This window comes from Danio rerio, chromosome 9 (genome assembly GCF_049306965.1).
Source record: "Danio rerio strain Tuebingen ecotype United States chromosome 9, GRCz12tu, whole genome shotgun sequence".
Taxonomy (NCBI): Eukaryota; Metazoa; Chordata; class Actinopteri; order Cypriniformes; family Danionidae; genus Danio; species Danio rerio.
Window position 1 is genome coordinate 53320456 of NC_133184.1, and position 27045 is coordinate 53347500.

General features: G+C 37.5%; 2 protein-coding genes across 9 annotated transcripts in view; one reads left to right on the plus strand and one right to left on the minus strand.

The window, feature by feature from the left end:
* Positions 1–27045, minus strand: part of slc4a10b (solute carrier family 4 member 10b) — a 155411-nt gene that overhangs the window by 61786 nt on the left and 66580 nt on the right. For 4 of the 8 annotated variants that reach the window (XM_073913282.1, XM_073913281.1, XM_073913284.1 and 1 more), the window contains 4 exons: positions 26316–26476; positions 12684–12872; positions 10951–11139; positions 4766–4854 (listed from right to left, as the gene is read on the minus strand). In XM_073913282.1, coding sequence (XP_073769383.1) covers positions 4766–4854; positions 10951–11139; positions 12684–12872; positions 26316–26476 — 628 coding nt within the window. The remainder of the gene's footprint in view (positions 1–4765; positions 4855–10950; positions 11140–12683; positions 12873–26315; positions 26477–27045) is intronic. The other 4 variants (XM_017357854.4, XM_003199252.7, XM_073913285.1 and 1 more) reach the window with 1 other exon arrangement.
* Positions 7854–27045, plus strand: part of rbms1b (RNA binding motif, single stranded interacting protein 1b) — a 447127-nt gene continuing 427935 nt past the window's right edge. Inside the window, exon 1 of the mRNA XM_073913292.1 lies at positions 7854–8416. The gene's annotated coding sequence lies outside the window, so the exon portion shown is untranslated. The remainder of the gene's footprint in view (positions 8417–27045) is intronic.

Sequence of the window (27045 nt, forward strand, 5' to 3'; positions counted from 1 at the left end):
GTAAATATTACAGCATTCATACATTGATTTATTGTTTTTCCCCTTTTCAAAATATATACTCTGCATAAAGACTTTACAAATGCACATTGTGCAATATAAATAAAACAGATTTTAATATCGATTTCAGCAAATAAACACCCTTAATGTGTTTATTCCTTTATCAGGATTTTCATGGTAATGTTTACTTTTACCGTTTAATTTAGGGAAACTCCTGAGGTAAATAAGTTCAATCTCTGAACTTTAATAATAAACTTATATAAACTGCTACACTTCTTGCCTCCAGTCACAATGACTTCTAGGAGTTCTAGAGCAAGTTCGGTGCTCAAGTCTGCATCAGTGCATCCTCGATATCAAGAACACATCCGGGAAGTTTCACGCGTCCTCTGTTCTTGTGGTCTTGAGTATCTGAACTGAACTTTGGCAGCTGATGATGACGTTACACGAGAACACAAGATCACTAAAGAATGCATAATGAGAAACAAGCATGATCAAGACGATCTGCTGCAGTTCAAAGCGAGCATCAGAATGGAGAAGAAAGGTGATTTAAGTGACTTTGAACGTGACATGGTTGTTGGTGCCAGACGGGCTGGTCTGAGTATTTCAGAAACTGCTGATCTACTGGGATTTTCACGCACAACTATATCTAGGTTTACTGAGAATGGTCTGAAAAAGAGAAAATATCCAGTGAGCGGCAGTTCTGTGGGCACGAATGCCTTGTTGATGCCTGAGGTCAGAGGAGAATGGCCAGACTGATCCAGCTGATAGAAAGGCAACAGCTACTCAAATAAGCACTCGTTACAACGGAGGTCTGCAGAAGAGCATCTCTGAACACACAATACGTTCAACCTTGAAGCAGATGGGCTACAGCAGCAGAAGACCACACCGGGTGCCACTCCTGTCAGATAAGAACAGGAAACTGAGGCTACAATTTACACAGGCTCACCAAAATTAGACAATAGAACATTGGAAAAACGTTGCCTGCTCTGATGAGTCTCCATTTCTGCTGCAACATTCGGATGGTCGGATCAGAATTTGGCATCAACAACATGAAAGCATGGATCCGTCTTGCCTTGTATCAATAGTTCAGGCTGGTGGTGGTGGTGGTGTAATGGTGTGGGGGATATTTTCTTGGCACACTTTGTGCCCATTAGTACCAATTGAGCATCGAGTCAACGCCACAGCCTACCTGGGAATTGTTGCTGACCATGTCCATCCCTTTATGACCACAATGTACCATCTTCTGATGGCTACTTCCAGCATGATAATGCACCATTCCATAAAGCGTGAATCATCTCAAACTGGTTTCCTGAACATGACAATGAGATCACTGTACTCAAATGACCTCCACAGTCACCAGATCTCAATCCAATAGAGCACCTTTGGGATGTGGTGGAAAAGGAGATTGGCATCATGGATGTGCAGACGACAAATCTGCAGCAACTCTGTGATGGTATTATGTCAATATGGAGCAAAATCTCTGAGGAATATTTCCAGTTCTTGTTGTATCTATGCCACGAAGGATTAAGGCAGTTCTGAAGGCAAAAGGGGGTCCAACCCGGTACTAGTACCTGATAAACTGGCCGCTCAGTATGTTTATATATAATAAGTTTAATTGTTAAAAGCTATTAGTTACTAGTTAATTAGTTAAAATCATTAGTGACTAATATAAGTTATGGTAAATAATAACCTTAACTTTTTCTGAATTTGATTGTAATGCAATAATGTGCACCTTTTGTAAGCTGCTTAGAAACAATAATTACTGATAAAAGCGCTTCACAAATAAACTGGAATTGAATAATGCTAAGAAAAAGCATTTAAACACAATGTTTGAGAAGGTTTTTAATATTAACGTTTGTTTTATCTAGGTCTGGGTTTTACTGGAATGGTGTTGCCTTGTTTCCAGAACCCCCTAAAGATGGCAAATACCCTAACATGAGTCTCCCAGTGACCAAGGAAACTGTGGAGCTTTATGCACAGACCATGGTGGACAATATCAGACTGAGGGCTCAGTGGTTCAGAAGCAGCCATGTTCTCTGGCCTTGGGTCAGTTTAGCTCCATCCTCCCACAAACCAAAGCATGCGTTGATAGATAGTTGCCACAACATACCAATTGAACTGAAAGTATACTTTAAAAAAATGTAAACTAATAAAAGAGACCAAAACACAGAAATAAATGACTGTTAAATGACGCAAGCTCGTTCATCAAGTTTCGCAGATCGCTGCGTTTGAAAGTTCAAGCTTGGTAAACTCTGACTAGCGAAATCGCATCACTTGACTGCAAGAGGCCAATCGTGGATCAAAACATGACCTCTCTGGACAGATATTGAAAATATGGAGCAATCGCTTGCTTTTTTAAATGTTCAATCATCTTATTTAATCCCGGCCCTTTTCGCAGCGCCGTACGACAGAATTTTGCACACAAACTCTAGTGCAGGGGTGGCCAACCCTGTTCCTGGAGAGCCACCTTCCTACAGATTTCAGTTGCAACCCATATCAAACACACCGGCTTGTAATTATCACGTAGTGTTCAGGTCTTAATTAATTGGTTCAGGTGTGTTTGATATGGGTTGCAACTGAAATCTGCAGGAAGGTGGTTCTCCAGGAACAGGGTTGGCCACCCCTGCTCTAGTGTGACCGCAGCTTAAGGCCCCTGTGTTTTCATCATGTGACCTTCCCCATGTGCTCCTTTGCTCCGTTTTCCGCCATTTGTGTTCATCCCCTGTGTGTCATTATAGTCATCATGTCCTGTGCATTTATAGTCCTCTGTGTTGTTTGGTCATTGTCTGGCATTCTTGATTTTGCACTGTAGCCACCCCATGTCGTTCCCGAGTTTCCTGTGTTTTCTATGTCCTTCGTGTGAGTGTTAATCAACAAATCTACATGTTTGATAACTCCTGTGATCCTGTGCCTTTTTGAGAGAGCCCAGGCATGATGATGACTAAAAATAAAAAAATATATACTAAAACAATCCATAAGAAAATGTCATATTTATTTGTAGCAGAGGCCAACTAGTGAAGTGCTGTGCAGGTAAACCTCACTCCTCTGACCTCTAAAGGTGCTCTAGCGACAGACGCTAGAGGCCATGGCCTTTAGCCTCCTTGTTAGAGCAACCGACTCCATGCAGAAGGTCGCCGGTTCGATACCAGCTCGGAGCGGGGTTACATATGCAACCCATCCAAATCCAGGATTCTGAGATTTAACTTTCAGATGAATATAGAATATATAACTGCGTAAAAACACAAATCCATAAATCTCATGGGTTGCTATGGAAAAGTGTTTTCAGACACATATAGGTTTAGGGCCGAAGGTCAAAAGTATGTATGGGAGATTATGTACATTTGCGTAATGCAAAAGGCCATGTGTTGTGTAAGATTTCATAATATGATACTCTCTTTTATTGCAGCATTTCATCATGACATATGCGCACCCTGACAGTGCCGCATCTCATCTGTGCAGGGGATCACAAGCATAATACCTACTTAAACAGGAAACAGAACAGTCTAATATCAGGTAAAGAGGTTTTCAGCCACAATGTGTTTAAAGCATAATCCCTTTCCCAGAACAGACTGGCAGCAGAACAGGACGATTCAGAGAAAATCAGCAGAGCTCCATGTGCTGTACTGTGCGGCAGACTTTCTGCACTGAATGTTCATTAGTTTAATAGAAACTTCAGCACATGTGGTGAAAAATGTTAAGAGTAAATGTGTGGTTTAGATTAAAGAAAGAAGAGAAGAAAAGACTTTTTAATGTGCATTTGTTGGCACAGCATGTGTATTTGGATATAACTCAGTTTTTTGACCACACTTCGTTATTATTGTTCATTTATTCGTTAGCTGGAAATTAGAAATGAATTTAGAAATAGTTTTGAAACAAATCTTTGCGCTTTACAATTGAAATTAATTATTTATAGGCTAATGGATGTCTGTGCGTACAAGGTTTTCTATCCACAAGAGCGAAGAAAATAAGCTCAACCCTTTTAGACCATGCGCCAAGGCGCAAAGCGGATTTTTCCGTCCTTATATTGGCAAAAGTGGATTCTGACATGCCCTTAATGGATTTGCGCCCTGCGCTTTGCACTTTGCACATGAATCCCCTGCTGAAAAATACAACTTAAACCAGCCTAGGCTGGTTGGCTGGTTTTAGCTGGTCGACCAAAACCCTTCTAAAACCAGCCTGGTTTCCAGCCATTTCCAGCCTGGTCTTAGCTGTTCAGGCTGGGAGATGACCAGCTAAAACCAGCTTGACCAGCCTAGCCAAGCTGGGAGTCCAGCCAAAACCAGCTATATCCAGCTTAAACCAGGCTGGTCAAGCTGGTTTAAGCTGGATTTGGCTGGTCATTTTCCAGCCTGACCAGCTAAGACCAGGCCGGAAATGGCTGGAAACCAGCCTGGAAATGGCCAAAACCCCTCTAAAACCAGGCTGGTCAACCAGCTAAAACCAGCCAACCAGCCTAGGCTGGTTTAAGCTGGATTTTTCAGCAGGGATCTAAATAGAGCCCTAACATTCTATGCTAATGAAGTAGAGATGGTCACTATTGGGCGGGGCTTTCCCTCTCTGATCACACATACAAAGGGAGAATGTCAATCAAAGCGTTTCTGCAGATTGTTATCAAGTGTGACTATAGAAAACAAAATGAATACATTTGTACCGTTAGATGCTGGTTATATTCACACACCGCTATCACACAACTGTGTTTAAACCCCTTATAAAAGTGATTTGTGTATAATAGGCCCCCTTTAAGTGTATTTCAATTCTGCGTTTTTACCTTGCTGAAATCCACAGTACTGTTTTCCCGACTCACGTCGTGCTTGACTTCAATGTTCATTGGCTGAGTCTGAGGTGAAATCGTCTGACCTGCAAACACAGAAACAATCAATCAATCAATACAATGCCAATGCAAACCAGTGTTGCTCAGCCCATGATTGAAACGCCGCATAAGCATTATGTATTTTCATATTTCTGATGTAGCAGACTGAATGATTGAGGTTTATGGATTTGCAGGAGAGAAATGATTCAAATGAAGGCCACATATCTGATGTGTTTGAACCAAGCGACAACCTCCCGCTCTTTCTTGTGAAGCTTATACGGACATAAGTGAAACTGCAATTCATGGAAATTCTGCTAAGCCTGGCTTCATAATAGAGCAGATTTCTATTGACCCCAGTGTTAAAATGGCCAACTTCACAGCAGAAAAACATATGTTTACAGCCTGGTACATAACAATATTTTGGTTTATATAGCTTATATTACCCTCCATGTGAGGGGGTGAATTCTTAATAACTCATTCGTTTCATTTATATTGAGTCATATTTAGTCTGGATAATTAGGGGTTTGGCTAATTGAGTGACAGCTAAGTCTTGCTGATCGCCGTCACTTCACCTCAGCTGATTCCAGCTGATTAGCCGCTGAGCTCGGCATATTCATCGAATTTTTGTTTTGTTTTATGGCTTTACACAGTCAGTTGCCTTTTGGAATTATTTCCTACAATTATCAGATGATATGGCATGCTGTGTGCACTTAATTGTACTCACAAGCCATTCACATGGCCTCCATTTCCCAGGTGACTGAAACTATATACTTATATATCAAATCTATAAATGTATTTGTCATTTATAATGTTCTTTAGAGCTGTAATGCACTCCAGAATCTGCCAGATTGATTAGCTGTAGGCTCTAGAACAGATTTCATCTGAAATGTTCTCATGCAGTGTTATGCCTAGATTTCATCAATAGCCTTGCATTTACTAACACAGACTATATTTGAAGTGTTTGGAAGTAATTCTGTAAAAAACGTCATTAGAACAGCAGTGTTTTTAAAAGACTAAACACTTTATTAATATAGTATACAACCAAGCACATGTGGTCAGAACACAAACGAGTTGCAGATAATGAAGTATTAAGCGTTTCTCCCAATGAAAAGCCTGTCTAATCAAAATGCTAGCAGGTGTCTGTAGCTCCGCTCATGCTTGCCTTTTTGCTCTTGTTTGGTTTCCCCCAGTCGGGTCGATGACGCGCGAACAAAATGGCACTGGTCATGCCATGACTACAGGTAGCTTCTTTTGTGCTCTTTAGAAACCTTTGGGTGACATCACGGATACTCAGTCCATATTTTTTTACAGTCTATGGTTTTAAGAGTTCACACTTAGCTGATGCCTGATTATAACGCTTGTTTGGCATGCTGTCCTGGGAGAGAGCCCTGAGCTCATAAGATTCTCGAGCCTGGGGCTCCCTCCCGTTTGCAAGGCGAGAGGGGAGTTTGAGCTCAGGTAGATCTCGAGAACTCCCCTGCTGTAGTAGCTAATGAACAGATAGTGATTGCTCTTAAGAGATAACTCTTTACTAGGAGTATGTCTATGGTGCCGAAACCTAGGAACCTGGGGGAAACCCACGTAAGCATGGGGAAAATGTGTAAACTGTTCACAGAAACTCCTGCTAGCTTGGTAAGGACTAGAACCAGTAATGTTCTTGCTGAGGTAACAGTGCTAACCACTGGGTCACTGTGCCACCCATCTAGAAAAGGAGGAGTAGGGGTAAAAGTAGGGGTTCTTCAAAATGAAGATGGCTGCTGTATGGAACTTAGGGTATTTATAGTGGCTAAGGAATCATCTGATTGGTGGATCATAAATTGAATAATGCGGGACCGGCTGCAAGCAATCATAAGCATGTGATTCACTCAAAATTAGTTTATAAATAAACTTCACTGAACTAGTGCTGGACAATAAGTCTGCAATGTTGAGCTGGATTGTAGTTGACCAGGAACTACAGTACTACTGTAATACTGTTTAAAAAATCCTTGCTCTGTTAAACATCATTTGGGGAATATTTGAAAAAGAAAACAAAATTCACAGGAGGAATATATTTAGTCTTTCTAATATCATGCAGCCCTAGTTTTAATCATAGACTGTAAAAGATATAGATGTAGTATCTGTTAAGTCACTCATAGGTTTCTGAAGAGCACAAATGAAGCTACAAGTAGGCGCGGCCAACCGTCGCCATTTTGTTTATGTGTCATCACACTGACTGGGGGAAACCAAACAAGGGTAAAGAGGCGGAGCATGAGCGGAGCTATAGACACCTGCTAGCATTTTGCTTAGACAGGCTTTTCTTTGGGAGAAACGCTTAATACTTCATTATCTGCAACTCGTTTGTGTCCTTAACACATGTGCTTGGTTGTATCCTATATTAATAAAGTGTTTAGACTTTTAAAAACACTGTAATAATACACTGAGCTACTAAACATTGTTTTTTTACAGGAGGAAAATGTGAATTACTTCCAAACACTTCAAATATAGTCAAATAAAATATGTTGGTAAATGCAAGGCTGTTGATTAGGGATGTAAAGGTATCAAAATTTCACGATACGGTAATACCTCGGTATGAATGGCACGGTACGGTATTTATTGAATCATTTAAAGGAAAAACAAAACTATTGAAGAGACTCCAAAAAGAGCTAGAATGTTCAGGTTATCTCAACACTGAACAGATCAATGACATACAAATTATCTATCTGTAAACTTTCAAACAGGAACTTAAATTATTCAATTTTAATAACAAAAAATATTAAACCATGTAAAAAAAAAACACCACTCGAAAAGACAAGCCATGAGTGAGATAGAGGTCTCTTGGTGGTACAAGTCAATAGCCCCTTTCACACAGTGATACCGGTAAATATCTGGAAAATTTCCGGAACGACTTTACCGGTATATTGAAAAAAGCGCTGTTCACACAGACGAGGACGTTACGGAAATTTTCGGGAAAAGAGCATTCACACATCCATTCCAAAATACCGGTAAATTCTGACATCATTCACCACAAATGAGCTTTAAACGGCTGCGCTTGTATTTGTAAACATTTGACTACATTACAAACTCTGTGGATGATCAATATTGTGAACAACTTTCGCAGGATCACTTTCGCATGTCGAGATGTTCATAATATGTGCGTGTGCAGGCGCTCACAGGCTGTTTCGCAGGCACACGCAAAGCTTGAAGGTAAACCAACAACGGCTTATCATGAGCATCTCATTGATGATTATTTACATAGTTGGCATTAAGAAGAACATATAAACGTGATCTGACTAACTTCTAGCAGCTAAATGTGTCTGGAAAAATATTCAAAGGCTTTTATTCTCACAAACCGCGCGGACATAAACGCGTCTGACTGTTGTGATTGGCTAAAGCAGACGTTTCACATCAGCACGTTCTAGACGTGCACGTGCTTATTACGGCAATCTTCCTTCTGCATTCACACAGCGCAGCATTCCTGCAAATTACCGGTAATGTTACAACTTCTCTTTCCGGAAAATAGCCAGAACGAATTTACCGGTATTTTCAAAAAGGACCTGTTCACACATACAACCTTTCCGGAAAATTGCCGGCAATTTTCCAGAAAGGTCTGTATGTGTGAAAGGGGCTAATGTCTCCATCAATCTGAGCAGTGTGCTGTGTTCTGCTGTCCCCTTGACTAAAAGAATCCCCATCATGTTAGTCGTATTCCCCGACTTGTATTTTCACCAAAAGACCTATGATTTTATTGAGTCACACCCACGATAATATTGAAAGAAATCGATATTGCGGTATGACGGTATTTACAATATTGTTACATCCGTACTACTGATGAAATCTAGGCATAACACTGCATGACAACACTTCAGATGACTGTTCTAGAGCTAACAGTTAATCAATCTGTCAGATTCTGGAGTGCATTACAGCTCTAAAGATCATTATAAATGATAAATGATGGGAAATGGAGGGCACTTGAATGGTTTGTGAGCACAGTAAAGTGCATACAGCATGTCATATCATCTGAAAATTATTATTCCCAAAAGCAATTGAATGTGTTAAGCCACATAAAACAAAATGAAAATATGATGTATATGCAGAGATTAGCGGCTAATCAGCTAAGGTGACAAGATGGCGACCAGCGAGACCTACTGTAGCTGTCACTCAAGTGACCACGCCCTTAATTATGCAGACTTAATATATCTTAATAAAAACAAAGCGGATGAGTTATACAAAAATTCACTTCCTCACAGTTGTCATGAATGGTAATATTAGCTATTTGCACCAAAACCGTCTTTTGTACCAGACTGTAAACATGTTTTTATCAGCTGTAAAATTGACCAATTTACTATTGCAGTCAGTGAACATCTGGAGTTCCTGGAGCCAGCCCCCAAAGGCCAGTCGATGAATTGCAGCTTCAGTTACTTCCGTATTGGCTTCACAAGGGAAAGCGGGATCACATTGAAAATGGACAGTTCACCCCAAAATGTCAATTCTGCCATCATTAACTCATCCTCCATTTGTTCAAAACCTTCAGAATTGTATGTAAACGAGTCAATAAATCAGCAAGCATCACTTCATCTGCTGAAGGAATCAGTTGAGCTGCACTAAAAGCACTACAGCACTAAAGTCTACAGCGTTCAGCACATAAAGCCCACCAGAGCCTGCGGTTAAGAGAGCATCAGATGAACAGATTTGTGTTTATTAGTCATGCTCGCTGCTGTTTTAATGCAGCTTTGGCTCAGCGCTGCATGAATTAGTGTACTAATGACGATCTGAGCGCTGAACGAAGGGGTCTGGTACACTTTATGTGTTAGCGTTAGCGTGTGGGAAGCTGGCAAACTTCCTAAACATAAGCCCTGTATAAAGGTGATGAATATTCAGAGTAGCCTTCACCTTCGTTTCGGTACAATATGCCATTTATCTGCAAAATAACACACCTTATCTACTCGTACAAATACTAAGAGGCAACGAACAACTATAAAAGAAACTGTTTTGAATGCAGTTCATAGCTTGTATTTGAGTTTTTTTATGCTCTCTTGAATTTTTTAGGTGAGGTAAAGTGTATTTAGAAGGTGTAATGTGCTGAAATTATTATAAAGGAACAAAAAATAAAGCTAATACAATACTGACCTGTTTGTTTATCAAATGGATAATGATTTTAAAAGAAATAAAACAAAAATTACAATTGAAAATGATCAAATTAACCTATATATGAAAACCTGCTTCAGAGTGCTCTTAACCTCAGACTGGGGCGACGGTTCATCTTCCAGCAGGACAATGATCCAAAGCACACTGCCAAGATATCAATGGAGTGGCTTCACAAAAACTTGATGGATGTTCTTGAATGGCCCAGCCAGAGCCCAGACCTAAATCTTATTGAACATCTCTGGAGAGATCTGTAAAAGGCTGTACACCATCACTTTCCATCCAACCTGATAGAGCTTAAAAGGTACTGCAAAGAGGAATAGGCAAAAATTCCCAAAGACGGATGTACCAAGCGTGTGCCAAGCTCATATTCAAACAGACTTGAGGCTGTAATTGCTGCCAAAGGTGCATCAACAAAGTGTTGAGCAAAGGCTGTGAATACTGATGTACATGTGATCTTTTCAGCTTTTTTTATTTTTAATAAATGTGTAACAATTTCAAAAACTCTTTTTTTCACATTGTCATTATGGGAGATTGTGTGGAGAATTTTGAGGGAATAAATGAATTTAATCCATTTTGGAATAAGACTGTAACATAAAAAAATGTGGAAAAAGTTAAGCGCTACAAATACTTTCTAAAGTATGTTAGTATGTGTGTGTGTGTATATATATATATATATATATATATATATATATATATATATATATATATATATATATATATATATATATATATATATATATATTGCATTTTTGACATGTATTTTATATATGTAAAATTTATGATCTTGAATATTATATATGTAATTTCCATGTATAAGATTTCTATATGGGTTGATATTGTTATCTTCTCAGAGAGTCAAGCATACTAACAGTATTTAGCTATTCACATTTCTTCGCTATTTTAATGCATTTTTTTGCTTTTTTGCATCGTGCACCCTATCTGCTGAGATATCCACCTTCACACGGGATGTTTTAGGAAGCGCTACAGCAGAAGGGAAAGTCTCTGAAGTGAAAAGTTGCCTGCATCCAAGGCGGAGCCTCTGTCCTGGCTGAAGGAGTTTTTCTGGGACTGATGGAGGGTGGAGGAGGAGAATGGAGGATGGACAGGTGAGGTGATGGAGACACTGGACCAACAGCATGGAGAACAGCATGAGCCCTGGATATCATCAGCACCACACACTGGAGACTTAAAGAGATGAGATGAGGTGCCTGGCAGACACACACACACACACACACACACACACACGTGCGCACACACGCATACACACACACACAGACACACACAGAGAAAAAGGAGAAACTGAAACTGTGAAATGGTGGATAAGTAGATGTTTCATAAGGTCTGGTGAGAGTGAGTCACCAATTATTGATTCACTGATTTTAATGAACAGGTCAATGAGCAACCATTTAAAGACTCAATGATTCAAATGATTTAAACGATCTGGTCAGAGTGAGTCACCAGTTAAAGACTCACTAATTCAAATGATTTGGTCAGAGTGAGTCTCCAGTTAAAGACTCACTAATTCAAATGATCTGGTCAAAGTGAGTCATTAGTTAAAGGTTCACTGATTCAATTAATCTGGTTAGAGTGAACCTCTAGTAAAAGACTGATTCAAGTTATTTGGTCAAAGCAAGTCACTAGTTAAACACTCACTGATTCAAATGACCCAGTCAGTGTGAGTCACCAGTTAAAGACTCAATGATTCAAATGATCTGGTCAGAGCGAGTCACAAGTTATAGACTCACCGGTTTAAACAATTTGGTCATTAGTGAGTCATTAGTTAAAGATTCACTGATTCAGTTATTCCGGTCAGAGTGAATCTCTAATTAAACATTCTCTGAATCAAATGATTTGGTCAGAGTGAGTCACTAGTTAAAGACTCACTAATTCAAATGATCTGGTCAAATCGAGTCACAAGTTAAAGACTAACCGATTTAAACAATTTGGTCATTAGTGAGTCATTAGTTGAAGATTCACTGATTCAATTAATCTGGTCAGAGTGAGTCGCTAATTAAACATTCTCTGAATCAAATGATTTGGTCAGAGTGAGTCACTAGTTAAAGACTCACTAATTCAAATGATCTGGTCAAATCGAGTCACAAGTTAAAGACTCACAGATTTAAACAATTTGGTCATTGGTGAGTCATTAGTTGAAGATTCACTGATTCAATTAATCTGGTAAGAGTGAGTCTCTAGTTAAACATTCTCTGAATCAAATGATTTTTTCAGAGTGTGTCACTAGTTAAAGACTCAACGATTCAAATGATCTGGTCAGAGCAAGTTCCCAGTTAAAGAATCACTGATTCAAATGATCTAATCAGAGCGAGTCCCCAGTTAAAGGCTCACTGATTCAAATTATCTAATCAGAGCGAGTCCCCAGTTAAAGACTTACTGATTCAAATGATATGGTCAGAGCGGGTGACAAGTTAAAGACTCACAATTTAAACAATTTGGTCGTTAGTGAGTCATTAGTTGAAGATTCACTGATTCAATTAATCTGATCAGAGCGAGTTCCCAGTTAAAGACTCACTAATTCAAATGATCTGGTCAGAGCCAGTCACTAGTTAAACACTCACTGATTCAAATGATTTGGTCAGAGCAAGTCATCAGTTAAAGATTCACTGATTCAAATGATCAGGTCAGAGTGAGTCACCAGTTAAAGACTCACTGATTCAAATGATCTGGTCAGAGCGAGTCACCAAGTAATAACACCAATACCTTCTGTGAATTCTGAATGATGGTAATCGAGTACCGTTTTTGTCCAAGCAGTTGGACTCTGACTGCTTCTTGCCGATGTCAGCGAAAGAGCGGACGATGGGGATCCGATTGGCCAGTTTCTTCTGGTTCTGATGATGGTGCTGCTTTAGAAGAGCCTCCTTCACCTTCTTCCTGACATCGTCTTCAAGATGACCAGCCACTTCCTGTTGGTCCAGTATCATATCTAAAAACATCCAATACACAACAGTACAAAAGGAACATATAATTATTATATGTAGAACATACATTATATGTAACTTAACATTTAGATATTAATACGGTACACATTAACATTCGTTAATTAATTAATTCATTTTCTTTTCAGCTTAGTCCCAGTGATGACCCCAGGATTCCAGTTTGGATGTGGCAGATCCTGATTGGGTGCCTGGTTGCTCGCCAATTGGTTTAGATCATATAAATAAGAGTGATGTGCTAGCTTCTGGGGGACAGTGTGCCTACTTGGCCACCCTCGTATCAAGACCATCTCTTTATTTCTGCAACCTTAAGGTTTTGTTTGGCATTATTTATATGTGTAGTTAAAGTTAGTGATTTTCTTTGTTATTCCTAGACATTTGTTCCTTGATTTGTTGTTCTATTAAGTTTCATGTAAAGTAAATAAGTTGCATGTATATTATTTTATTATCTGAGCTCTTATATGTTGCGACTCGAACGAGGGGTTCGTAACAGTGCCTTTATTAATCTGGGGTCGCCACAGCGGAATGAACCGCCAACTTATCCAGCACATGTTTTACGCAGCGGATGCCCTTCCAGCTGCAATCCATCACTGGGAAACATCCATACACACTCATTCACACACATACACTACGGCCAATTTAGCTTACCCAATTGCCCTATGGCGCATGTGTTTGGACTGTGGGGGAAACCGGAGCACCCGGAGGAAACCCACGTCGATACAGGGAGAACATGCAAACTCCTCATATAAATGCAAACTGAACCAGTGACCTTCTGTGAGGCGATTGTGCTACCTACTGCACCACCATGCTGCCCACTACTTATTTTATGTAAAAGGTTATCCGAATGCAATGCCATAAGAGTGACTCCATAAGGTAACTTACAGTGCACACACTATGTAATGTGTGAAATTGTGAATGCATGTAAGCGCAATGATAACTCATCCTTTAAATGTCCATGCTTAATCATTAATAGATAAGGTCTGGATTTGCAGGGTTATCAACAATGTTTGTATATTTTTGGCTTGGAACAGCCTTCTGTTAAACGATTTTTGTGTTCATCCTTGCTACAGGCAAAAAACTAAACAAAAAAAACCTAACAAACACACAAATAAGCTTCATTGAAATCAAATCTATGAAGTATCGGCAGGGCCGGATTAAGAACACATTGGGCCCTGGGGCTAGAGCAAATCCAAGAGCCCCCCTTTTCATTTTTTTACCTCACAAAAGTATATATATATATGTATATATATATATATATATTTATATATATATATATATATATATATATATATATATATATATATATATATATATATATATATATATACGTACATACATACATACATACATATACATATATATATATATATATACATACATACATATACATATATATATATATATATATATACATACATACATACATATACATATATATATATATATATATATATATATATATATATATATATATATATATATATATATTAGGGTGTCACGATCCTCTAAATCCTCGTTTCGATTACATTTTCGATTCTGAAGGCACAATTAGATTCAATTTTCGATTATGAATAATTAATTAATTAATGACCAATTAATTATTTGAAGCCTACCGTTAAAACTACCTGACCTGCATGATCATTGTTTTACCCATAAACAAATCATGCAGTAAATGAATAAAGGCAAGTTACACACATAATTACCACCTGTCAATCACTTTTTCTGCGGGACTCTTGAATAGGCAGTGATCTGTGTTGTTATAATAGCGTCGGTAAAAAAGACGCACAAACAACAGGAACCAGCCAACAGTATCTGAGGTGTTCGCTAAAATGACAAATCCATTAGACTATGTAAACGCACAGAGAATAAAGGCTCTTGCTTTTGCAGTCCTTTATTTCGGACACCGTGAGAATCAGCTTCTCCCCCATGGTGCACGACAACACTGAAAATACTGTGCGGCTGCCACAAGGGGCCGTATTCCAAAAGTCGTGTCCAAATGTCGTGTGCAGTGGAAAAGCGGCTTTACGCTAATCCGGCCCTGGTATCGGCGAGTACACAAATTAAAATACTCGTACTCGTATCGGTTTGCAAAAAAAGTGCTATCGGTGCATCCCTATTTTCCCCCACTGGTAACTAGTAACTAGAACTAACTAGTCTTTTAAATGACCCTGCCGAACACTGATAGTGTGTCATTTGGGACGCAACTAACGCTTTTTGTCAGCATGTCTGCAAGTTCAAATATCAGTATACAACAGTTTGATAATCCTCTGATTTATTGTTATGTTACATTAAAATATGAGCATCGACTGAGCTGTGCGGCAGTACAGACCTCCTGAATGACGTGTCCGTCTTCATATGCTCCAACAAAGTGTTAATTATGCATGTCAAACCTGAATAATAAATACTATGATGAATTCTTAACACAGCATATGTCTGGCCGGTGCTGTCTTGATGTGGAGCCCTTTAAATGGCTGATCTGAGCTAAACGTTTGGCAAAAACTGATCTGTGGCTGCTTTACAGATGCTCCTTGAACTCTGCATTAAAGACACCGACTCTGAGGACAAGCTGCTCAAAGATGCTTGAAGATGCAGAACCGCGTTGAGTTATGCAAAACGCACATGCTCGAGACAGTCAGAGACTGCGAACGCTGCATAATTCATGACTGACACTTGACTTGCATTAAAGACAATGCATTTCTAAAGCATGATCACATCTGGATCATTGTTCTGGTGCAATGAAAATATACAGTTAATCAAACACTCTTCCAAAGGTATTCAATTGTAATTTTTTAAATGTCATAGACTTCTTTGTCTTATCTTAATTAATACATATTACTCATTTAATTTATGTATTTTAGCTTGGGTTAATATTACCTTTACTTAACCTTTAATACATTTCTTTTGCACTTTGGAGTAGATTATTTAGATAAACTTTATGTTTTATTATTAGTGCTGCGCAAAGATTATTGCAATTGATTGCATTCAAAATAAAAGTTTGTTCTGACATAATATATATGTGTGTGTCTTATGTATATTTTTATTATGTACACTCACCGGCCACTTTATTAGGTACACCTTACTAGTATCTGCTTGGACCCCTTTTTGCCTTCAGAACTGCCCTAATCCTTCGTGGCGTAGATTAGACAAGCTACTGGAAATATTCCTCAGAGATTTTGCGCCATATTATTGCTCCATATATTGCATCACACAGTTGCTGCATATTTGTCAGCTGAACATCCATGATGTGAATCTCCCGATCCACCACATCCCAAAGGTGCTCTATTGGATTGAGAACTGGTGACTGTGGAGGTCATTTGAGTACAGTGAACTCATTGTCATGTTCAAGAAACCAGTCTGAGATGATTCACGCTTTATGACATGGCACGTTATCCTGCTGGAAGTAGCCATCAGAAGATGGGTACACTGCGGTCATAAAGAGATAAACATGGTCAGCAACAATACTCAGGTAGGCTGTGGAGTTGACAATATGCTCAATTGATACTAATGGGTCCAAAGCATGCCAAGAAAATATCCCCCACACTATTACACCCCCACCAGCAGCCTGAACCGTTGATACAAGGCAGGATGGATCCATGCTTTAATGTTGCTGACCATCCTGGCCAAATTTGCCCACTGGCCTCTGTCCATCCCCATATCATTATTGGCTTCATTACTCTGTCTTCTCTCCACCAATCAGCTGGTGTGTGGTGTGCGGTCTGGCGCAATAAGGCCGCCGTTGTGTCATCCAGGTGGATGCTGCACACTGCTGGTGGATGAGAAGATTCCCCCAAAAATGTGTAAAGCGATTTGAGTGTCTAGAAAAGCGCTATATTAATGTAAGGAATGAATATGTCATGTCACAAACAAACTTTTATTTTGAATGCAATAATCTGGATTAATCTTTGCCATTTACTCTTTAGTTTAAAGGCTAGTTTGTCATGGTTGTTTTATTTTTATTATTATTTTTTCACTTCCTGTGTTCCTCTATTTCGGTTTTTATATGTATTTTCTTTTTATGCTCACTACTGATTATATACATCATATTTTTTTTTTATTCACATAACTTCAAAGCAAAAAAAAATATGATAGAAATGTTTTTTTATTTATTTTACTGGTCAGAAATAAAACGCAGGTCATTAAACAATGGTTCATGTGATCAGAAAATTTGTCTGATGGCCTACAATTTATTCCTGACTAATGAAAACAGTAAAATAAATAAATATTTGAAATTAATATAAAAAAAATAGGATAATTTGTCAGGATAACTAACCAAATTTTCTTAAATACAGACACCTTTACCAAGTCGATTTTGTCTATATTTTAGGATGAGTCCTATTTTTCTTTTTTTCTGTGCATAAAAAAGGAAAACCTATTAATAGTCCTTATCAAATATAAATGAAGTCATTATCATTATGAATGAAATATTGAAAGGCTCTATGTAAGAATCACAGTGCATGTCCAAAAATACTCTTTTTAAGTCACTATCCTTCAAACCACAGTCATTTATAATTGTGGTATGATCATTCATTCATTTTTTCATACAAGTACATCAGAATAAGTGTTACTTTATTTTTACATGTATATACCTCACATATGTAACTTAACATTAATCTCTCTGTATATAAAATACATACACTACATGACAAAAGTCTTGTTGTCTATTCAAGTTTTAGGAACAACAAATAATAACTTGACTTCTAGTTGATCATTTAATATCAGAAGTGGCTTATATAAAAGGCAAAGGCCTCTAAATTACACTTATTTTAATAATGATTTCATTAGAACAGTAAGGTCTGACTTTGCTTAAACAAAAGTCTTGTCACTGAACAGAAATAATGTCCAGTATAGAATATAAAGTCCTGCTGCAGTGGAAACTGAATGAATATTGTGTCTGACTCCATCATGAGCTTGGAGGACTGCATCCATACATCTCTGCAATGACTCAAAACACTGATTAATAAAGTCATCTGGAATGGCAAAGAAAGCGTTCTTGCAGGACTCCCAGAGCTCATCAAGATTCTTTCGATTTATTTTCAATGCCTGCTCCATCTTACCCCAGACATGCTCAATAATGTTCATGTCTGGTGACTGGGCTGGCCAATCCTGGAGCACTTTGTCCTTCTTTGCTTTCAGGAGCTTTAATGTGGAGGCTGAAGTATGAGAAGGAGCGCTATCCTGCTGAAGAATTTGCCCTCTGCTGTGGTTTGTAATGTAATGAGCAGCACAAATGTCTTGATACCTCAGGCTGTTGATGTTGGCATCCACTCTGCAGATCTCTTGCATGCCCTCATACTGAATGTAACCCCAAACTATGACTTTTCCTCCACCAAACTTGACTGATTTCTGTGAGAATCTTGGGTCCATGCGGGTTCCAGTAGGTCTTCTGCAGTATTGGTGATGATTGGGATGCAGCTCAACAGATGATTTAGCAGAAAAATCCACCTTCTGCCACTTTTCCAAATGATCAACTAAAAGTCTAGTTATTATTTATTGCTCTTACAACTGGGATCGACATCAAGACTTCTGTCAGGTAGTGTATAATAAATCAATGACAGTGAAGATAACAACTATTTAATATAAAATTTGGTCCCACTTTATATTAAGTGTCCCTAACTACTATGTACTTACATCAAAAAATTAATACAATGTACTTACTGTGTTTATAATGTATTTGAGAACACTTGTGGTGCTTTTGAGTTGGGATAGAGGTTGGGTTATGGACAGGTCCGGTGGCATCGGTAGATTTAAGGGTAGGTTAAGGTGTAAGGGATGGTCAACAGTGTATTTACAAATGTAATTACAGAAGTTACTTACAGATGTAATTACATACATGTATTTAATCAAGCTTAAGTACACAGTAAATACATGTATTTACACAATAAGTACATTGTAACAAACTATTAACTACTGTGTAAGTACATATTAGTTAAGGCCACTTAATATAAAGTGGGACCATGTTTACATATTTGCACCAAACAAGATGTCACAATTACCAGTGATCTAATCCTGGCAGATCGCTGGTAAACAAACGGATCGGATAGGACAAAAAATCTGCTGGTATATTGACTACGAGCTCCACTCATGCAACACACACACACCTGCTCCCAGTCTTCATTGATTATACTACCACAGCTGATGCTGCTCATGGACTAATTGCACAGACATATATACTGCTCACTTTGACACTCTCATCAAACAGTCTTGTTATACTGTTTGTGAACAGTACAACATGTTTTGCTTGCGTTGCCTACCGTGTTTTTGAACCTTGCTTTGAATTGATGGTGAAATGAAGCTTTCTAAACCTGTGAAGCGCTCGACTCAATTGTATTGGAAAAAGGTTCATTACTTGAAGCTTTCTAAATCAGAGCTCGATGAGGACCTCTTCTGGTTAAAGTGTGGGAAATGCACTGTGTTGCAATGTCAAATGTTCACAACTGACCAACTTATCATGTAGTAATACAACAACAGAAATATAAACAAATTACTCACTTACTGTGGTTTTTACACATAAGTTATGTTACATTACACCACCGAAGACTGTAGTAAAATCCAAAGTATTCAAAAGTATTTACATTAATCATATTCCAACTACTGCTTCACCCATGCACCCACCCGTTCCAAGTGGGGATCGAACCGGTGATTCCTGCATGGGAGGCGAATGTTCTAGAAGGAGACTATGTGAGTGATGCTTTCGCACTGGCCTCCGTTAAACACTGTACTAGGATATTCAGTGATTTTCTTTAAAGATGGTTGTAAAACAAATACATTAATACACTTTAGTATGGTTCAAAATCCTTTTACTATACATTACTGTTGTATTTTAGTTAAATTACTGGTGTGTGGGACTGGTGCAGTGCTTTCAAACAGTAGAAATGTATGCAATCGACGTCTAATATCTCGCTATACACCTTGCTAACCCATGAGGGTGTTTAAAACTTTGAATCAAAATTCGAAGCAGTCACGTGGGTATAGGCGAAAATGAAGCTTCGGACGTCACTGATCACGTGATGATGGCAAAACAAATCAAACTCCGGTACTCTGCTTCACTGCGAGATGTATCGTTTTTTTGATCCATGCTTCGAAGCCTCGGTGCACAACATCACATTACTATTGCTTTGTTTTGTTTGTTTTACCCTGTCTACTGCCTGCCTTTTAGCCATCCGCCTGTTATATGACCACGACTCTGGAATTGCCCGTATACATCTGCTTGCTCCTGTGTTGACTGTTGCTTGCCTGACCATTCAGTTTAATATACCTGCGTTTGGAACTACACTCCCTTGTCCAACATCACTTTGCATTACACAAAATAACCAATAAGACAATACCCAAAAAGTTGTAAACTGAAATTGACTTAAAAATAGCCTTTCCATTATTATTATTATTACTATCCTGACCTGTTATCTCCTCATTATCATTTTTACAAGTTTTCTACCATTGTCATTATTCAGGTTGCTGTCACTGTTGTAGAAGTAGTCATGGTAGTAGTAGCGGTTGTAGTTGTAGTTGGGGTTTTTGAAGTAGTGGATGTGTAGTAGTAGTAGCAGTCGTTGTCGGTGTAGTAGTATCAGTAGTAGTATTCTGTAAATAGTATTACCTTGTTTCTTTGCATGTTGAACATGTCGACCACAACAGGAAGTAAATAAAATCCCTGCAACTGCGGTAATTGCGTAAATGTTTTTTTACGGTTTAATTATTTCAAATTGTATAAACGCAATATCACACGAGTAGCAGTGCGATATGGCTGTATATTGGCACTGGTGGGAGGCATCCGTTGCCTTAGTGCCCCCACCAGTGCCGATATAAAGCCATATCGCACTGCTACTAGTGTGGTGTGATATTGCGTTTATACAACAGTTTGACGGCATAATTGTGTATATAAAAACAAAATCAAACATGGAGAGTCTCAAAAACCCTTTTGTATGAGGAACTACTTTCTTCCGCCTTGGATTCAATTCATAAGCTGACAGTTAAACAGTTGAGCAAGCATCTTTTAAACTTTAGATCTGTAGTGTCTGCTTTTTGCTGGTTGTATGTGGGCGGAGTAATATATATAAAATATATATATATGTGTGTATGTGTGTGTGTGTGTGTGTGTGTGTTACTTGCTTCATTTAGTGACTGTTACTGTTCCTTTAAAGAGCCCATATTATACATGAAATAGGGTCATATCTTGGTTGTAAGGGTCTCCAACAACAGTTTAATATGCATGCAAGGTCAAAAAACACTTTCATGGTCTCATAATCTGCATTTATTTTTACCTAATTATCCAATTGACTCCCATATGAATCGTCCAGTGATTCATTTGTTCCCAAACCCCTCCTTAGCGCGAAGCTAATCTGCGCTGATTGGATCGATGATATCCTGTTGCGATTGGTCGACTGCCTTCAGTCAGAGAGTGAAATGCCCAACAGCTAATCAGCAATATGAAAGTAATCACAGTTCATACACGCTCGATAGTGTAGGCGTGGATTTTAGCTGCCAGTGGGTCAATGTAAATACAGACGATGGACTTGAAAATACAGACGACTGACTATTTTATTGAGCAAAAACTCCAAAAACTGTCGAGGAGATCTCCTAGCTTGTCTCACTCTGCTCTTTTCACAGACACACACACACATATTGCACACACACACACGCACACACACACACACACACACACTTAACCCCACTCCGGACGACAACGCGGGCGCACACACACACACAAACACACACACCTCCGGACGACAGCGCGCACACACACGCACACACAGACACACACACTACTCCTCCTCCACGGAGCTCCGTAAACAAAGCAACACGAGTTGCGTTTTAAACGTGGCTTTGCACCCGATATGAGAATAAAGCGAGTTAACCTGATACAGTACACGCGGTTACAAGTAACAAATCACAACTAAATCACAACTAAATAGATTTGCACTCTATAACATCAGAAAGATCCGACCCTTCTTATCTGAACATGCAGCTCAACTCCTTGTTCAAGCTCTTGTTCTCTCCAAACTGGATTACTGCAACTCTCTACTAGCTGGGCTTCCAGCTAACTCTATCAAGCCTCTTCAACTGCTCCAGAATGCAGCAGCACGAGTTGTCTTCAATGAACCTAAACGAGCACATGTCACTCCGCTGCTAGTCCGTTTGCACTGGCTGCCAGTTGCTGCTCGCATCAAATTCAAAGCTCTGATGTTTGCCTACAAAGTGACTTCTGGCCTAGCACCTTCTTATCTGCACTCACTTCTGCAGATCTATGTGCCCTGCAGAAACTTGCGTTCTGTGAATGAACGTCGCCTCGTGGTTCCATCCCAAAGAGGGAAAAAATCACTTTCGCGAACGCTCACGCTCAATCTGCCCAGTTGGTGGAATGAACTCCCTAACTGCATCAGAACAGCAGAGTCACTCGCTATTTTCAAGAAACAACTAAAAACTCAACTATTTAGTCTCCACTTCACTTCCTAATTGCCTCTATACATATCACACTAACTAACTGTACAAAAAAAAAAAAAAAAAAAAAAAAACTAACTACTAACACTTCCCTTCTTAGACTTTACAGACCTGAAACTTGCCTTTAGTACTTATTCATTGTTGCTCTTATAGTTGTGTAAATTGCTTCCTTGTCCTCATTTGTAAGTCGCTTTGGATAAAAGCGTCTGCTAAATGACTAAATGTAAATGTAAATGTACATTTGCAAGCTTGAGTCAACGAGGCAACAACTTTAATCGCACGTACTTACACTTGAGAAATGGAGGAAGAAACCCATCCTGACGTCCATCAGTAAGTTACTCTTTACTGATCCTTCCTTTAACAAACGCTGATGAAGTATTCTTTGAAGCATGTAGTTTCCAAAAGTTTCCAGTAGTTTCCAACTGCTTGGTTATAATGCTGAGGTTTCATCTTTGGGTAGAGACTCAATAATATCCATCTGCAGTGTGACTTCAATCGACCGGCATGTTTGTGTGTGTGTGTGTGTCTGGGTTTCTATGTCAGAGGGCGGGGCCTCAGGTTTGAAATCTCCCGGGTTTGCGCGTGCACGTGAATAACTTGGTTTCGTTCGTACGTCATGGCGAAACACCTAATGACTCAGTATCAAGGCGACTCGTTTGAAGCACTATGAGTCGACTCTTTTATAGATGAATCAACCGTTTTAAACACTGTATTCTTACAGATTTAAGCCTCAGCTGGATACTTCACTTCACTTAGAGCTGTGTTACACACTACATGGAGGGGAATTTTCAAAAACCCATAATATGAGCTCTTTAATATGTACTCTGAACTGTTTACCAAGTTACCTTTACATGCACACACATATACATGCACACATACATAAACACACGCACCTGCCAGCATTTGACTGTATTGTTGTTGTTTTTGCTAGTTTTGTTATTGTTTCATATTTTTTGTATTTGTATCATCTCAAATTGTGTCCCTTTTTATATATTCTAATAAAACAATAATAAATAACCTTTCCAAAATACAATTCTTTATATGCAATGCCTTTTCTATTAAATATTGAATATTTAACACTTTCTCAAGCTCATATCATGAAATATTGAACAGCAGAACTCTGTTTCACCAATTACCCAAGCATTTAAACATCGCATCTGTGCATATGACTTGAGCTGTCTTACACGAATCCCACAGAGATTAAAGTGCAAAGCTCAGTTTAAAGTGTTCCTCGGCGGCTCCCACATACACAGCCTATTACAATGTGATAATTTGACAAGGGAAGCTCATTTGACCAAAGATGGTAAACATTTTATGAGCTCAGGATAGAATAAACGGGTGAATCTCACTAAATATATTCAGGTCACAGTTCACCAAACTATCAAATGAGAATAACAAGACATTATAGGGTGGCATAAAGAAACTGGCGCACTTTTAAATTGCATTTTGGTATTATTTTATAGCTCATTTTCCTTAAACTATTCATATTTTAACAGTATAAAACTTCTTGAATACAATGCTTTTATTAAAACAAACATTTAATTAAAAATAAATAGAACTTGTGTGTATAAATAGTTTTTTTTTTGCACATTACACTAAATGTTTGCACATTTGTTTGTTCAAACTATATTATTTATTCATTCATTTATGCATTGATATAAATACATTTTTATGAATAACTATTAAATTATTTAGACATATTTACTCATTGTTCATTTGTCCGTTTGTTCAGTTATTCATGCTATTATACATTAATGTTAATTATTTAGACATATTACACTACTGGTTTGTTTCATTTTGTTAGTTCGTTCATTTATCCATGCATTTATACATTATTGTGATTTATTTGGACATGTTACAGTTCTTGTTTGTTCGTTCATTGTTCATTCTTTCGTTCATTCATGTTGATCATTTGGACATATATTGTTCATTGTTCATTCTTTCATTTGTTCCTTTGTTCTGTTGTTTATTTATGATATTATACATTATCGTTAAGTATCGTTAAGTATAAGTATTTAGATTTATTACATCACCTGTTTGTTTCGTTTGTTCATTTATCCATGCATTTATGCATTAATGTGAATGACTTGGACATATACCATTTCTTGTTTCTTCATTCATTGATCACTCGTTCATATGTTAATAAATTATTAACATATGTTAATTAAATGCTAATGAATGAATGAATGAATGAATGAATGAATGAATGAATGAATGAATGAATGAATGAATGAATGAATTAATTAATTAATTAATGAATGAATGAATGAATGAATGAATGAATGAATGAATGAATGAATGAATTAATTAATTAATTAATTAATTAATTAATTAATTAATTAATTAATTAATTAATGAATGAATGAATTAATTAATTCATGAATTCATGAATTAATTAATTCATTCATTTATTCATGAATAATTCATTCGTTCATTCATTCATTCATAACATAACTTATGAATTAATTAATTCCATTCATTCATTCATTCATTCATTCATTTATGCATTTAGGCAATAATGTAAATTATTTAGACATATTTGGTTCATTGTTCATTTGTTTATTCGATCGTTCATTAATTCATGCTATTATACATTATTGTTAATTATTTAGACATATTACACTACTTGTTTGTTTCATTTTGTTTGTTCGTTCTTTCATTTATTTATGCATTTATACATTAATGTGAATGATTTGAACATATACAATATACATTCGTTAATTAATTAATTAATTAGGGTTAGGTTAATTCATTCATTCATTCATTAATTCATTCATTCATTCATTCATTCATTCATGAATAATTCATTCGTTCATTCATTCATTCATAACATAACTTATGAATTAATTAATTCCATTCATTCATTCATTCATTCATTTATGCATTTAGGCAATAATGTAAATTATTTAGACATATTTGGTTCATTGAATATTCATTCATTCATTTATTCATGCTATTATACATTAATGTAATTATTTAGACATATTACACTACTTGTTTCGTTTCGTTCATTTGTTTATTTATTCATGCATTTATGCATTAATGTGAATTATTTGGACATATTACACTTCTTGTTTGTTCATTCCTTGTTCATTCTTTAGTTCATTCATTCATTCGTTCTTTCATCCATTCATTCATTAATGTAAATTATTTGGACAGATTTGGTTCATTGTTTTGTCCTTTATTCAGTTGTTTGTTCATTCATTTGTTCATTTATGCTATTATACATTAATGTTAATTATTTAGAGATTTTACAATACTTGTTTGTGTCGTTTCAATTGTTTCTTTTGTTCATTTATTCATGAATTTAGGCATTATTGTGAATTATCTGGACATATTACACTTGTTTGTTTGTTCATTCATTGTTTATTCATTCATTCATAAATATTTGGTTCATTGTTCGTTCGTTCTTCATTCATTCATTCATTCATTCATGCTATTTTACATAAATGTTAATTATTTAGACATATTGCACTACTTGTTTGTTTCATTTCATTCGTTTATTAGTAATTTAATGTATACATGCATTTATACATTAATGTGAACTATTTGGACATATTACAGTTCTTGTTTGTTTATTCATTGTTGATTCGTTTGTTTGTTCATTCATTCAATCAATCAATTTTTAGACATATTTGGTTCATTGTTCGTTCATTCATTCATTCATTCATTCATTCATTCATTCATTCATTCATGCTATTATACATTAATGTTAATTATTTGAACACATTACATATTATTAGTGTTTGTTTCATTTCATTTGTTCGTTCTTTCATTTATTCATGCATCAATGCGAATGTGAATTATTATATACACATTTGGTTCATTGTTTGTTCATTCATTCATTCATTTATTTAGTTATGCCATTATACATTAATATGAATTGTTTGGACATATTATACTACTTGTTTGATCGTTCATTGTTCATTTGTACATTACACACCACTCACAAGGTAATACCTGAAAAAGCAAAATAAGGACATTTTTTAAAGCTGTACCTGCGATCTCCTCCAGTGATCCAGCTCTCATGTCCAGCATGACGGTGCCGTTGATGATGCAGCTCCGCAGCTCAAACAGACTGTGCAGAGAGAGAGTGGCCACATACGGTTTGCTCCAGCGCTCGCCTCCATCCTCCACATCCTCTTCAAACTTCAGCCACCTGCACAAAACACACCAGAAATTCAATCCACTTGGTGTAGTCTATGTTTGAACATAAAACAATCTACAACGTTACATATAACTGTCACGGTTGCAGGTTTGTGCGCTTTTCCGGAGTGTATGTTTGATCACGTGGGTTTGTTTTGTTTTGGTTGTCCATGTGTATTTGTTATGCTCACGTGATATGACGACACTCAGCTGGGCTGATTACACACCAGCTGAAGCTCATTATTAGGCCTATATCAGGGCGACGTTTCTATGTTTCTTTGTCAGTTCGTTACACCTGTTCTTATGTGTGTTATCTGTGCTCAGGCCCCTGAGGAGAATTTTGTGGACCCTGTTTTCCTGTCTGTTCCTGCCCTGTGTTCGTCGTCCTCCTAGCCTGTCACTTTCATTGTTTGTTTATTTTGACTTGGTCAAATAAACTTTAATCACTCGCACCTGGATCCTCTTTGACTCTTATTTTTTGAACGGGACAAGAACAATGCTGAGTCCAAGAGTGGACATATACATACATTTTATTTATTTTCTACAAGTTACAGTTTTCTACAAATTCATTCATTCATTCAT